We start from the raw sequence: 15809 nt of genomic DNA, 5'->3' as shown, positions 1-15809 counted from the left end.
GATATTTTACATAGGGAGTAGAACAAAGTTAAAAACCTGCCTCCAAATCACAGTTTCTCTTAGGTACTTTGGAAGTGAAAACATGCTGTGGTCTATGTTTTCTTCTATTGCTTTGGTGACCAGGCGTTAAGCTCCAGATAGCTTCCATCCAGCATTATGCTCAAACAAAAGGAGGGCTGAGAGCCCTTTAAATCAGGGCTTTATTTTATAGACAGCTGTAAGTGTAAATAAGAAAGCCCTCTCGCCACCTGCAGGTTGCTGAATGGAATGCAGACAACATGAGGGCCCTGCTGAAATGTGTCCTGGTTTTAGTAAATGACACCAGGATAAATTTAACATGTTTCCCTGAGTCTGCTGGATCCCTGATATGGCCAGAAATAGCAGCCGGAACCAGGTGCCGGTTCGTTCCGTCTATTTCCCAGCACTGGTGAGCTTTTTACCGAGGTCTGAACAGAGGAAAAAGGTGTAGGCTTATGTCAAAAACTTGGATATGTAAAAGAATGATAGGGTGAAGTGCAGTAGTGGCCCGTGACCCTGCCAAAGTAGTGGGGTGGGCCAGGTTGGAGGAGGGAGGTGGGGAGGGGCGATCGGTCGAGGGCCAAAAAAAAATAATAATTTTAAGAACTTACCTGAACAAAGCCACCGCCTCTTGCATTACGCTTTTAAGCTCTTCCTCTAGGCAAGTGGTCCAAGACTGGACTATGTACAATCCTGACGTTGCGTGAAAGCAGCGTCAGGATTGGCCTCAGCGCCGGAAGCGTATGCTTCCAGGCAGAATGGGAGCCTGTGCCTGTTCTCTCCAGCCCCCTCAACACAGTTGGGGCTGGGGAGAACCTCACTGTGCATGAGGGTTTAGACTTCCTGAGACAGCCAGCCAAACCCTCATGAACAGTGAAGGGAGTTCCCATCACTCCCCAACCAGTAGTGTCATGCCCTGGACCCGTCCCCATGACTCGTCAGACTCCTGGGGGCGGGTCCAGAGGAATAAAATAAAACAAGTTTAAAATCCGTTTTCTTATTGTTCCATTTCCTGGTGGTGGTGGGGGGGCAGCGCTCCTCTGCTCTAATGGAGCAGCCACCGCTGGTGAAATGGAGTCTAGATGGGGTAGAAAGGCACCTATATTTAGTTAAGAGTAATCATAGTGCAGTAGGAGGAGTAAAACGATATTTTGATATTTTCTCTTTTTGTGTAAGTTTCCCTTGTCTATAAAGAAAAAACGATTTTTAGAATATTCAATCTTGTACTTTCCAACTTTGAAACATTTTACTTCAACATGATAATTCAGAAACTATAAGGTGAAGTTAAAGAACAACTTACAAGCTAATCTTCCTTGGCTGCATATCCTTATTCCCATTACTCCTCTGATCAAGCGTATTACTCGTGTTACGGGATGAAGATGCTATGGCAGAACTAGACGAGAAGGTCATATTCCCACTGGTTCGACTCTTGAATGAATCATCTGAAAGAAAATCAAGACACTGCAAATGAAACAATGAAACACAATGTCATGCTGTGCAGATGCTCCCAGCACGGCACGTCAGGCAATGTTTTATTTAATTCTACCATTATAAAAATGCACAAAATTATTATATATATATATATATATACATATATATATATATATATAAACGCGGATTATAAAATACGAAGAAGGCATCAAGGAGAGAAAGGCAATAAAATTCCAGAGGTATAGGAATGACTACCTCAATGGGAGAATTTACACGTTCTCTAAGAAATTTGAAAACATAAGACGCCGACAGCTGTCTGCAACCACAGGTAATCCAAACAAAACGACGGAACAAAGCAAATCCGAATGTCGTTCTGAGATATAATCGGATATAGAAAGTAATGCCAGTGGAAACCCAATGGGTAAAGCCCCAACACCTGTGTAGGAGTTTGCTTTTTGACGCATGGAGTGGATGATGAGCCTACGCCCTCTGCCACAATGCCAGGAATGGGCCAGAGGCAAACAGCAGAACCAAAATAAAAAAACAGGCGCATAAAGGACAGACGTTGGGGAAAGCGCTGCACAAAGACTGAAAGAAACGCAATACAGATGAAACAAACGCAGATAAAGCAGAGTATGGGCAGTGACAACACAGTTATCAATCTAACAAACATGGAGCTAAACATTAAAGAAAAGAAAATGTTATCTCTTGGACTCACATATTGCACAGAGACTAATTTTGATTACACACAAACAAGAATCGATGTGTTCCAATTTGTGAGCAAGTTAAAATTACAAAAACATGTCATCAATACGCATAAAAAGATGGTTGAACCATCAATAGATACCACACAGAATGGCTCTCTAACTGTAACAGACATGAGTTCACTAAATGACCTTACAGCTTTGGAACATGAAGATGCACTCAGTCAGATATCGCCTATGGTGGCAGCTGCCAGATCTGAGCTCGATACATATCAATCAGTCCGCACACCATTCCGGCCTAAATCAGTCTTCATGCCATTATTACTTAAAGATGGTCTCGAAATGTTCGCTGACAACGTCATTGAAGATTTAAAGAACTTGTCACTACAAAGCACCAAGGAGTTTATCACGAAAAATCACAACCAAGAAAATCCAAGCAAGACCAGACATTGTTGTGAGATGGTCGGACAAGGGAGGGAACATAGTCCTGTGGCCTCTAACTATGTATAATGAGGAAGCACTACGTCAACTGAATGACCGGATCAGTCCAACTAACATTGTGTGTATCAAAGAAAAATACCACAATGGACTATACCGATGGAGAGGATCAGGGTTCATAAGTAAGCTTGAATTTGACTTTTTGAAAAATGACTACCCCTTAACACCTCAATTGTACCTAATACCAAAGGTGCACAAGAATGCACAACAGCCCCCAGGAAGACCAATCGTCTTCGCCATAGGAAGCCTTTTTTAAAATACAAGTATATTCATTGACTTTTTCTTACAACCGTATGTTCGTGAATTACCTGCGTTCATCAAAGACACAGGAGACTTTCTAACTAAAATATATGACTGTGATTGGAACGAAGATTATGTGTTTATGACCCTTAATGTTCAAACATTGTACATGAGCATCAGACACACCGATGGTCTGAGGGCCCTGCAATACTACCTAGGCAAGAGACCAATAACACTGCACCAACAGACATGCATGCTTCTAGAGATGGCAGAATGGTGTCTTACTAACAACACCTTCATTTTTGATAGACTGCATTACAAGCAGACACAGGGTTCAACCATGGATACTTGTTTCTCCCCCAGCTATGCTAATTTGCATATGGGCTGGTGGGAGGAGCAAGTACTCTTGATTACACAACAACAGGCAATGATAGAAAATGTGGTGATATACAAAAGATTCATAGATGATATCTTTATTCTATGGCGAGGCTCATGTGAAAGTGCTACGAAGTTTGCATCAGAAATTAATAACAACTGTCTAAACCTCGCATTCACGTGCACAACAAGCACAACATCTATCCAGTTCTTAGATCTAGAACTTTTTGTGGCCAATAACAGAAAACAAACCCGCACATACAGAAAACACACAGCTGGCAACGCAATATTGCACGCCCATAGCTTCCATCCGACAAAACGTAAGGAATCTATACCTTATGCAGAATGCCTTAGGATGACACGTAACTGCAGCAGGGAGGTGGACCTCAAGGATTCAAAAGAGGAACTCTTTATGAGACTCAGAAACAGGGGATACAGTAACCAAACACTAGCTAATGCAGGGAAGAAGAGTGCCAAGAGGAGCAGGAATGATCTCCTACTTCCAACAAAGAACAACCCCGTACAGACCAGTAAAAAAGTCTCAAACAACACTCCTAGACTTATTACAGGCTACAACTCATATCACGCCAACCTCCACAAGATTCTTAACAGGCACTGGCCGTTAGTACGGAACGACCCAAGTTTGGGCCCTTCATGTGACAAATATCCACCTGTCACATTTAGGAAAGCAAAATCCATGAGAAACAAACTAGTGTGCAATGCCCCCGCAAACATCAAAGGATCCACTTGGCTTCAAGCCCAGAAGGGGTTCCGGAGGTGTTTTAAGTGCAAGGCCTGTACACACGGAACCAACACCACCACAGTCAATCTTCCATTTAGACACACTCCCTACACCATCAGAGGGAGCTACACATGTAAGACATACTTTGCGGTCTACGTACTCGAATGAACATTTGGCAAGAGATACGTAGGCAGCACCATACACCAGGCACACGTAAAAATACTTCAACACCTTAGGGCAATTGCAAATGACACCCAGGCATACCATGTGGCGAGACACATCAATACACATCACGCAGGCAATGCACAAAACCTAGCCTTTTTTGTAATCGACAGCATACCCAAAAACATCAGGGGTGGCAACAGACAATTGGCACTGAGAAGACTTGAGTCAAGATATATAATCCTTCTAGACTCAAAAATCCCCAATGGGATGAACGCGGATGAGGCTTTAAATGTGCACCTCTAGTCCTCAGCCGCTTGGCCTGCAAACTTTAACCCCTCCGTAACATCTATATCTCACCTACTCTAATTTTCAAGAATATTTTAATTGACACAGTTCACAATTTTCTTTCTAAACAACACTTGTAACACTTTTCACTCACTTTTTTACAATTATATCAAACATGGTCACTACGATCAATGTATATATATATATATATATAATACCAGTCCAAACTCTCTTTCAAAAGAAGGCGCTGACTCCTTGAATATGCTTCAAAGTATATATATATATATATATATGGTCATGTGAACAAGGCTCTTGCGAGCCGAAACGTCATGAGGCTTTTTTCTGCACCTTAATTAAAAAATTTGGAGCACTACAGATGGTCCGTGTCCGTTAACTTTTTTCTTGCTGGAGGTGGTCCAGAGCGCGAGGAAGGTGACGGTGTGTTTGATATATATATATATATATATATATATATATATATATATATATATATATATATATATATATTCACTGAAAAAAACCATAGGTTTCAGGGACGTTGTAGTTAGCTGGACATTTCACTCTTACAAAATCATAGAAATTCCACCTTAATAGTTAGTTCAGTTAACTATAACTTGGCACCCGCAATGCACTGCTCATGACATCACATATTACATCATTCATGACATGGTTATTGATATCTCTGATGACATCTCAGATGACATCTCAAATGACATCACTGATGACATCATCCAGTGTCTGTGTGTTTCTGTAAAGTTTAAATATGTTATATATATATATATATATATATATATATATATATATATATTCCAAGGTGTATTGAAGAATGAGTGGGTGTATAAGTGTCTGGTTGGAGGATTTAGTAAATGCATGACTGACTATATGAGTGAGTGAATAAATGTGTCTTACTGAATGCATGGGTTAGTGACTATACTGTGTGAATGTCTGTATCAGTCTGGTGGTTGTTGTGCAACCTGCTGCATGGGTTGGTCAGTAACTACACAAGTGTTCATGTAGGTTATTGATTGGTTGTCTGAGTATTTTTTGGGAAGACTGAGTGTTTGTGTGGGTGGGTGGGTGGGAGGTGTATGACTCTGTGCATAGCTGCGTGAGTGGTTGATTCACTGGGTGTATGGGTTCAAGAGTGCATGTGGAAACAGTTGTATGGATGCGTGAGTGTGTGTATGGGTGTGTTGGTGAATGAATGGATGTCTCAGTGTTACATGTCCAAGTAACGACATATGGAAAAGGCAGTGTATGTGAGAGTTGATGTATATAAATGACTCGACATGATAGTCAGTGATTGTGAGACTGGCTGTATGGATGAGTGTGTACTTGTATCACTGATTATATAAGAAAGTAAGTATGCGTTAGTATCTGTATGAATAAGTGAGGTGGTGTGTGTATAATTGTATAGGTGAGTAAATGGGAGTGTGATTGATTGTTAGCATGACTGACTAGGTGTGTGAGTAACTGCATGGATGAGTGGCTGTGTGTGAGTGTCTGTATAGGTGTATTGATGAGTGACAGCATGTATGAGTGATTGTATGGATGAATGAGTGGATGTGTGTGTAGACCTAGGAATCAGTGAGTGCATATGTAGTAACTGGTATTGGTGTGTCAATGATTTAGAAAATGGTAGTCTGTATTTTACAGTGGGTGTATCAACGGTTATATTAGAGTGTGAGTAGGTGCATCAGATTTTCACGTGGATGATGTCATCAGTGATGTCATCAGTGATGTCATTTGAGATGTCATCAGTGATATCACTGACCATGTCATGAATGATGTAATATGTGACGTCATGAGCAGAGCATTGCGGGTGCGTGAGTTATAGTTAGCTGAACTAACTATAACAGTGGAATTTCTATGGTTTTGTAGGCGTGGAATGTCCAGCTAACTATAACGTTCCTGAAACCTATGTTTTTTTCAGTGAATTTCTAAGGTTTTTTAAATACTAATTTCTAACTATAAAGTACCTGAAACCTATGTTTTTTCGGTGAATTTCAATGGTTTTTCAAATGCTAATTTCTAACTATGACATCCCTATTAAGTCCCCTTGAATCCTGAAGGTCCCTGGTCACAAAGTAGCCCACCAGGTACATCCAGTAAGCGCCACAGACCTGCATTTGAGAGGTGTTCTGAGGCCACGCCATTTTGTACATCACACTGTAAACACGGCTTTTGGTGCACTGCTGCTCAGAAGATGAAGTCCACTTCTGTCTTGAGGTTCTCAGGATACAAGAGGCCCTCATCGCCCCAATAGCAGTGCACCAGAAGCTGCGTTTGCAGAGTGGTGTAAAAAGGGGCGTGTCCTCGGAAGCACCTCCCTGCAACGCAGCCCTGTGGCTTTTACAAGAGGTAATTGGTGGACTAGTTGGCCCCAGGGACCCTCAGGATTGAAGGGGAATAAATGCCCCAACTTAAAACATGCCAGATGGCACATTTGCAGTGTGGTGCAGGGAGGGGGTGGGGCCTGATGTGACAAGTGTGCAAACGCGCACTGTGGTGTGTTTTAAGTTGGGTGATTAAGCCTCCTTGATTCCTGAGGGTCCCTGAGGGCCAACTAGCCCGCCAGCTACCTCCAGTAAGCGCCACAGAGCTGTGTTGCAGAGTGGTATAAAAAGGGGGCATGACCTTGGATCACCACTCTGCAACACAGCTCCCTGGTGCTTACTGGGCTCGTTTGCACACTTGTCAAATCAGGCCATGTCCTCTCCCTGCACCACTGTGCAAATGCTCCCCCTGGTTCGTTGTAAATTGGGGATTAAATCTCCTTGAGTCCTGAGGGTCCCTGAGGTCCAACTAGCCCACCAGGTACCTCCAGTAAGCGCCACAGAGCTGCGTTGCAGAGTGGTGTAAAAAGGGGTGAGGCTTCAGACCACCTCTCTGCAAGACAGCCTTGTGGCGCATACTGGAGGTACGTGGTGGGTAGTTGGCCCCCAGGGACCACCAGTACTGAAGGGGAATTAATTCCCCATCTTAAAACACGCAACAGGGCGAGTTTGCAGAGTGTTGCTGGGACGGGGCGGGGCTTCCAGCACGATGCCGATCTTTTCTTTTTTTTTTAGAAGGGGGCCCTCCTTTTTTCTTTTTATGGGCCCTGGGCCGGACCCCTTTTTTAAAAGAAAAATCTAAACGGGAAGGGGGCCACGGGGACCCCATCCCCCAGGGTATGGCCACATATATGTATTGATTCAAGGAGAGGAGCTGCGAGGCCCCCCTCCTGAGGCCTCTATTTGCCCCAGGGACGGCCTTTATTTTTTAAATTATTTTTTTGGGGGGATGGGGGCTGTGTGGCCCCTTCCCTGGGCCACTTCTAGCCCCAGGGAACCCATCCCCCTGGGCCGGCCCTATCCATTGGGGACCGTGGGGGGAGCCCCAATGCCACGGATCGTTTCCAAAATCCAAAGCAAGTTTGCTATGATGCACTGCTCCTGCCCTGTCATAGCAAACAGCGTGTCCCGGGGATGGGCACCCCGGGACACTGCAGGAGCCGGCCCTGGGGGAGCTGGTCCCCAGGGCCATGGAGGGCTCCAGGAAGGGGGCCACGTGGCCCCCTCCCTATATGATTGAATCCCCGGGGAGGTGGTGGTCCCCGGGGTTCAGGGGTCCGTAACGGACAACCGTATTTCAAGTATTAGTGCCCCGGGGAGATGGCTGTCACCGGGGCATGTGGGGGGCTCGAGCCCCCCACACAGGTTTAACTATTTTTTTAAAAAGCCCCGGGGGTGGTGTTCCCCAGGGCTTGGGGGGCCTTGGAGGCCCCCACACATTAAAAAGGAAGCCCCGGGGGGGTGGCAGTCCCCAGGGCTGCGGGAGGGCCCAGTGCCATCCCACACATAGGGCCTCATTAGGATGGCGGTTTTTCCGCATCCTCCGGGCCGGCGGAAGTGTCCGCCGGCCTGGAGGATGCGGAAAAACCACGGCGGAGACTCCAAAGACCCACCGCCAAATTAGGATGGCTGGTGGGTCTGGAATTCCGTCCGCTGCTTTTCCGCCGCGGTCGGCTTCCGACCGCGACGGAAAAGCTATAACATGGCAGGCGGTGTCTATGAGACACCGTCCGCCATATTATGATGTTTGTGTAAATATGCTTTTCCACGGCGGCTTTTCCGCCATGGAAAAGCATACGGACATTCACTTTGGGGGCCCGTTGCGGGCCCCCTGGGTGAATGGGGGGTGCACATGGGGGGTACCTATGGTACCCCCCTGCATTTGCGTACACAAAGCTGCAGGCACCGTGCGGTGCCTGCCGCTTTGTGCATGTAAATGCAACACATGCATTTTTAACATTGCGGCGGGTGCAGCTTGAAGCTGCACCCGCCGCAATGTTAAAAATAGAGGATGTGACCGCCACCCTGGCGGTCACATCGTAATTGCCATGGAGGGACCGCCGCTGCCCATGCGGACGGTCCCTCCTACTCAGGGGTGGCGGACGGACGCAAGTCCGTCCGCCATCCTAATCGGCCCCATAATTTTAAGCAAGCCCCGCGGGTGGTGGACCCCGGGGCTGCGGGCGGGCTGAGTGCCCTTCCGCACATTATTTAAAGCAAGCCCCGGGGGTGGTGGTCCCCGGGGCAGCGGGAGGGCCGCGCACCCCCCGCATATTTTAAACATGGCCCCGGGGAGGTGGCGGTCCCCAGGGCTGCAGGGGTCCCTGCGGGCCACCGCATATATTTGTTGGCAATGCCCTCAGGACCTGGCCCACCCAGGGGCCTCAATTAAATTAAGCAAAATTACATTTCGGCTGGATTCGCGACCCCAGTGCGAATTTCGCCAAAATTTTAAAATAATTTGTTTTTTGGCCCTGGGGGTCCTTGTGGGGCCCCCTGAGCAGGCCTAGGGGGTCAGGGTGTTTCTACCCTGCCCCCTTTTCTTTTCTTCATCTTTGTCTTACTGTTATCTCGTGACTCGGTTCTACCAAGTCAAAAGATGGCTGCCAACACTTCCTGGTTTGGAGTGTTGACAGCCAATTAGAATAAAGCTTGTGGCTCGTAGCCCCTCCTCGGCCATAGATATCGAAACCTTTTTTTATTTTCTAAACAACTACTGAACGGATTTACACCATTTAAAAAAAGGTTGCTTTTTGAACCAAGCACTACCTTTATGCCAAATTTGGGGTAATCCCGTTCAGCAGTTCGGGCTGTAGCCTTGCCTAGGGTTTCCTATGGAAAATGGATTTTTTGACTCTTATTTTTTGAATTTCTCAGCAACTACTCAACGGATTTATACCATTTAAAAAAAGGTTGCTTTCTGAACCAAGCACTAACTTTTTGCCAAATTTGGAGTAATTTCGTTCAGCAGTTTGGGCTGTAGGCTGTCTCAAAATTTCCTATGGAAATTAACATGGGGAAAACGTGTTTTGGGACCCCCCTTTTTTTTCAGCCCCCACTTGAGGAATCACCCCCAAACTTTCATGATAGGAGCTGACCCTGATAGACTTTTTTAGGAAAATTTCGTGAAGATTCGTCAAACGATGCCAAAGTTATTAGCAAATCAAAAAATGCGTTTCCTTTGGAAACTAGGTTCTAACTATAACTACCTACTGGCGACTGCCAGTAGTGTAATATATATAGCACAAAGTCATCAATTGCCTGGTAATAGATAGAATCTTTGCTATTTATTCAGTGAAAACGCTAAAGAATCAAAATCTCAATTTGCAAACAAATATAAAAGTTGATTTATCTCAGAGTGGTGGAAGCTCTCTGTAGTTATAGTTAAGATTCTAATTCACAGGGATAGGATTTCCCAGATTTCTGCTTGCTAACAACTTTGTCAGTGTTTGACATCTCCACAAAACCTTGCAGACCTATTCCTTTTCCTAAATTGCCTGATAATGCAAAGTTTTGTGGTGATTAGTTAAGGGGGGTGGAGGGAGGGAAACACATTTTTTCCACCAATTAATTTTCCATAGATTTTCAACTCAGACGTAATGACAAAACGGCTGAAAGGATTTTCATGATTTTTGCCAGTACTGTGGTCTGTAAAGGATTCTTTTTGGTATTTTGTAAATATTAATTCAGTAGTTTTGTACTAATAAGGGTCTTAAGCTTAGTGATATATTGGGCTGTGGTATAACATGGCACTTTTGCAGTATAACACGGTACAAAGCAATGACAAAAATGCCAAAATACTATATTATTGGTTAAGAAAAGCCTTAACAAAAGAAAAAGGCAGCTACATATTTTACACCACTCTTTGGCTGTGTTGTGGGTTTGTAAATGAAATATAGCTTATTAGTATGTGTTTAATCTACAGTAATACATAAGGCAATTTAGAGTAGTGTTTACACGGAGCAAAAATTATTTTTTTTGTTTTATATAGTTTTCGTAATACATTTTGAACTACCACAGTACTCTGTCCAACAGAAATGTCTATAAAAACAAATTAAGACATGCAAGTAGAGGGGCGCTTTATATAACTACATCACTCTCCTCTACACCACTGTATTGTCTGTGACTGCACCATATGCCACTGCACTGCAGTGCAGTTGCATACAGTAGAGTGGTGCAGTGTTTTAAAAATATATAAAGCAGTGTAAATAATTGTATCCACCTATACAGACTTTTCTAAATTGCCTCATGTCTTATCTTTAAAACTCTACTTTATTCTACTCTACACCAGTGCATTCTTAGCCACTGGACTCTACTCTGCACTACTGCACTGTATGTGGTTTTACTCTACCCCAGGTCAGCCGATGCCACTCAACGCCACTCTAATCTACCACACTTCATTCTATTCTCCTTCAATCTACCCCACTTTACTGTATGCCACTCTACCCTACGCCGCTCAACCCCTCTTCACTCTACCTCACTTTACTCTATTACACTGTACTCTACCCACCATCACTATACAGAACCTCACTCTATGCCACTGTACTCTATCCCACTTCACTGTACCCCACTTCACTATCATCCACTCTACACTGCATCTCTCTACTAAGCGGAACAAAAAGAGACAGAAATGCTCTTGACTCATCAGGTCACGCACTTTGCTTTTCATTTTTAAACCTAATTATTGTGCTGCTTTTAGGATCGGTTTTAGGGCTGGTTTTTAAATATGTTCGTTTTTAGTATTCAGTTGTTTTTAAGGGTATTTTAACTCAAACTCTTGGTCGTTCCTCACCTTTTCCTCTCCTACCTCAGTCCCGGCCCCGGTCCACCACTGCTTCTCTGCCAATTGAGCGGAGGGCGAGACCAAGCTTTTTTTCCTCACGTCCTCCTTCACAGCCCATTCCGGCTGTTCTGCGCGCTCTAGCTGCACTAGACCTATAAAACACGCATGCTGCAGAGGACGAGCAGCGGAACAAACAGAGATAGAAAGGCTCTTGACTCATCAGGTCACACACTTTGTTTTTAATTTTTAAACCTAATTATTATGCTGCTTTTAGGATCTGTATTAGGACTGTTTTTTTTAAATAAGTTAGTTTTTAGTATTCAGTTGTTCTTAAGGGTATTTTAACTCAAACACTTGGTCGTTCCTCACCTTTTCCTCACCTCCCTCCGTCCTGGCCCTGGTCCGCCACTGTTTCTCTGCCAATTGGGCCAAGGGCTGGATCAAGCTTTTTTCCCTCACTTTCTGCTTCACAGCCCCTTCCGGCTGTTCTGAAAGCTCTATCTGCACTAGACCTATAAAACATGCATGCTGCAGAGGATGCGCAGCGGAACAGAGACAGAAAGGCTCTTGACTCATCAGCTCAACCACTTTGCTTTCAATTTTTAAACCTAATTATTATGCTGCTTTTAAGATCGGTATTAGGACTGTTTTTAAAATATGTTTGTTTTTAGTATTCAGTTGTTCTTAAGGGTATTTTTACTCAAACACTTGGTCAATCCTTACCTTTTACTCTCCTCTCTCCATCCCGGCACCAGTCCGCCACGGCTTCTCTGTCGATTGAGCAGAGGGCGGGACCAAGCTTTTTTCCCTCACTTCTTGCTTCACTGCCCCTTCCGGCTGTTCTGCGTGCTCTAGCTGCACAAGACCTATAAAATACGCATGCTGCAGAGGACGCGCAGAGGACGTGCAGCGGGCACGCTGCCGGAGCGCCAAAGGCAAGCCCGTCTGCGCCCGACCGGGCTCAGGGGCCAGTCCCCCTTTCGGTGGAAACAACGGCAAACCAATCCAATATACAGCGGATGAGGTTAGACGACTAGCGACACCTATTGCCAAAGATTGTAGACACAGTGGGGAGGCAGATAAAGGTCCGTTATCATGCAAACACTGCAATAAAGATTTGAGGCTGTTCACTACAGACGCACAACAGAGGGAAAAGCTGTCTTTTTTCCTTCTGAATTATCGCTCTCTAGCAAGGCATACATTTGAGATTGCAGAAATTCCGAGGGACAGAAGGCCAGATGCCATGTTTCTTACTGAAACTTGGCTCAATGACAACTCCTCACCAGACATACTGGATGCTCCTCCAGGTGGGTACGGTTGTCGTCATTCCTGAATAAAAGATCTTTCCAAGTACAAGAAAATTCTACTCTCTCGGAAATCATGAGGCTAAAGTGTGGCGTACCACAGGGATCAGCAATGAGCTCAACAGTTTTCAACGTATATATGGAGCCCCTGGCCAAGATTGTGCAAGAATTTGATATATCTATGACATCATACGCCAATGATACACAACTGGTGATCTCACTGGACCCGAAAAACAGCAGAGATGGGGAGAAAATGTCCTCCTGCTTGATAAGAGTCAAACAGTGGATGACGAGAAGCTACCTAAAGCTGAATGGGGAGAAAACTGAGATATTATATCTTGGAAATAAAGTGATACATAAGCCCATTTTAGACAGGCCAGCTTGCTTGGGTTTCAAAAGCAACAAAGGTCCTTAAAAGGAATTATAGGAACATACAGATAAAATATAGTCTTCAATGAGTCCTATATTCATTGGTGTCCAGCTGGACACAATTTTAATCAGTTAGAAAATTCAAAAAATAATCGTAATGTAGCGGACGAACAATGCAGTGGGACACAATCCTACATCCGGGTTACAAAGAAAAACATACAATACAGTGGGACACAATCCTGTCCGATTTACACAGAAATCACACATACGAAATAACAGGGTAAATTCAAACAAAAAGTTTTTCAGGCAACAAATTGGCGGGAGCTTATGGTTAAATGGAGATATATAGACAAGCTATCCACGATAGTTAACACAATGGTCGACTGTGTGAAACTATACAAGTGGTCGACGGCGTTTCGATCCCTTACAGCGTATATTGGGATCATCATCAGGACTGTTGTATTCACATGCCTGAATTGAATTCTCCATTTAACCATAAGCTCCCGTCAATTTGTTGCCTGAAAAACTTTTTGTTTGAATTTAACCTGTTTTTTGGTGTGTGTGATTTCTGTGTAAATCGGACACAGGATTGTGTCCCACTGTATTGTATGTTTTCTTAGTAACCCAGACGCAGGATTGTGTCCCACTGCATTGTCCGTCCGCTACATTACAATTATTTTTTGAATTTTCTAACTGATTAAAAGTGTGTCCGGCTGGACACCAATGAATATAGGACTCATTGAAGACTATATTTTATCTGTATGCCTGGCTGCCCATAATTTCTCACAATCCATGGAAGAGGTAACTACTTGGATGTCTAATCACTGTCTGAAACTTAATGGCAGTAAAACAGAGGTGATGATTTTAGGAAAAACGCCATCCATCTGGTTATCAGCATGGTGGCATAATTCATGGGACAGCTGCCAACTCCTAAAACAGAAGTAAAAAATCTGGGAGTATGGCTCGACTCAAAACTGACATTTAAGAGTCAAATCAGGAGAGTCACAGGCAAATGGTTTGGCACTCTAAAGGCTCTGAGTAATGTCCTTGATCTATTGCCTGTCAGTTCCAGGAAAGCGATAGTACACGCCGTGGTCACTTCCCAAATTGAATACGGAAATGTCCTGTATTTAGGCACTGCAAAAAAAGGAATAACGAAGCTACAATCTAGACAAAATGCAGCAGCACGCCTTGTGCTGAACCTTCCAAGAAGAGCATCCATATCAAAAGCCTTAGCCAGGCTCTACTGGCTGCCAGTTGAAAAGAGAATATTGTTTAAGCAATGTGCCATTGCCACCATATTCTGGCAAAGTAAGGGCCACTATACCTTCAGACCCTGATGACAACTCACATACCCAACAGATACCTAAGATCTAAAGATAAAGCACTAGCTGCGACACCCAGAATCAGAAAGGCTAGGATGGGTGGCCGTTCTTTTAGATTCTTAGCAGCAAACCAATGGAACACTCTACCAGCTGAAATAAGAACAGAACCAGTTGAAATGACCTTTTGCAGAAGATTAATGACCTTTAATCTTTCCACCCGCTAGTCTCTAGACCTTCCCGCAACCTTTTGTCTACAGGTGAGAGGCAGAGCTCTGGAACTCCCTGTCTCTAACCCTCACGGTTCAGATATCTGTTTAGCTACTAGAGCGGGGACACACTAGCGATGTAACTAGGCGCTCTACAAATGGCAAAAAAAATTATGAATACTCTATGCTACTACACTCAATGCCACTGCACTCTAAGTCATTCTACTGTGTACCAAGTTAAACCACTCTACTTCACCTCAATGTATGCAACTCTATTCCACTCTATCCCACTCCTCATCACCCTACGCCATGCCAGTTCATGAGCAATTACTTGAAAAAGTACTGCAGTAATATTTAAATGTAAAATAATTAATATCAAAATAAACACCATTTTATGATTACAAAACAATTTTTACAAACAAAAAAACAGAAATTCAACTAAACAAGTTTGATGATAAGTTAGAGTTAGGAAAACTTAATTTATTATTTCTATACAAAACCAGTATAGTAAGCTCACTGCTCAGACTAAATCAACCATAAATCGTGCCTTCACCATGCACTGCTTACACCCTTTCATACTGCATCACTTATAGCATGTTAAATCATAGCATTTATAACAACACCCATGCCATCACAAATATAATTTATGAGAGCACTGTGCATGGTAGAGGGTAGAGTTAAAATTTATTTATTCCAGTTTACAGCACTCTGTACGAAAGGGCGCGTGTTATAGAAAGCTTTGGTGGGAGCAGAAACTCTAACTTTAAATTATATGTATAACTTATCATTTCTAAGGTTTGTATAGTGTAATTTGGTTTTGTATACATGCACACATATGGATTATAAAATCTAAAGCAAATGAGTGTTCGAAGTTGAAGTGTCATATCTAATTTTCACTATTACAATGCAATATGCATATGTTTAGTAATCTAAAATAAGCCGAGGTGTATAGCTCATTTTCACAATTGAAATGGACTAAACGTGTATATACACAAAACATTGAAAATATTTCAAAACAATTGGGGGGC

At 43.6% G+C, this 15809-nt stretch overlaps 1 protein-coding gene across 1 annotated transcript in view; it reads right to left on the bottom strand.

Annotated features, from left to right (window-relative positions):
* PPP4R4 (protein phosphatase 4 regulatory subunit 4) overlaps nucleotides 1-15809 on the bottom strand; it is a 1921930-nt gene that overhangs the window by 78928 nt on the left and 1827193 nt on the right. Inside the window, exon 25 of the mRNA XM_078660096.1 lies at nucleotides 1319-1460. Within this exon, the coding sequence (XP_078516222.1) occupies nucleotides 1319-1460 (142 nt within the window). The remainder of the gene's footprint in view (nucleotides 1-1318; nucleotides 1461-15809) is intronic.

Source organism: Lissotriton helveticus, chromosome 9 (genome assembly GCF_964261635.1).
Source record: "Lissotriton helveticus chromosome 9, aLisHel1.1, whole genome shotgun sequence".
Taxonomy (NCBI): domain Eukaryota; kingdom Metazoa; phylum Chordata; class Amphibia; order Caudata; family Salamandridae; genus Lissotriton; species Lissotriton helveticus.
This window is presented reverse-complemented; position numbering and strand designations above follow the sequence as displayed.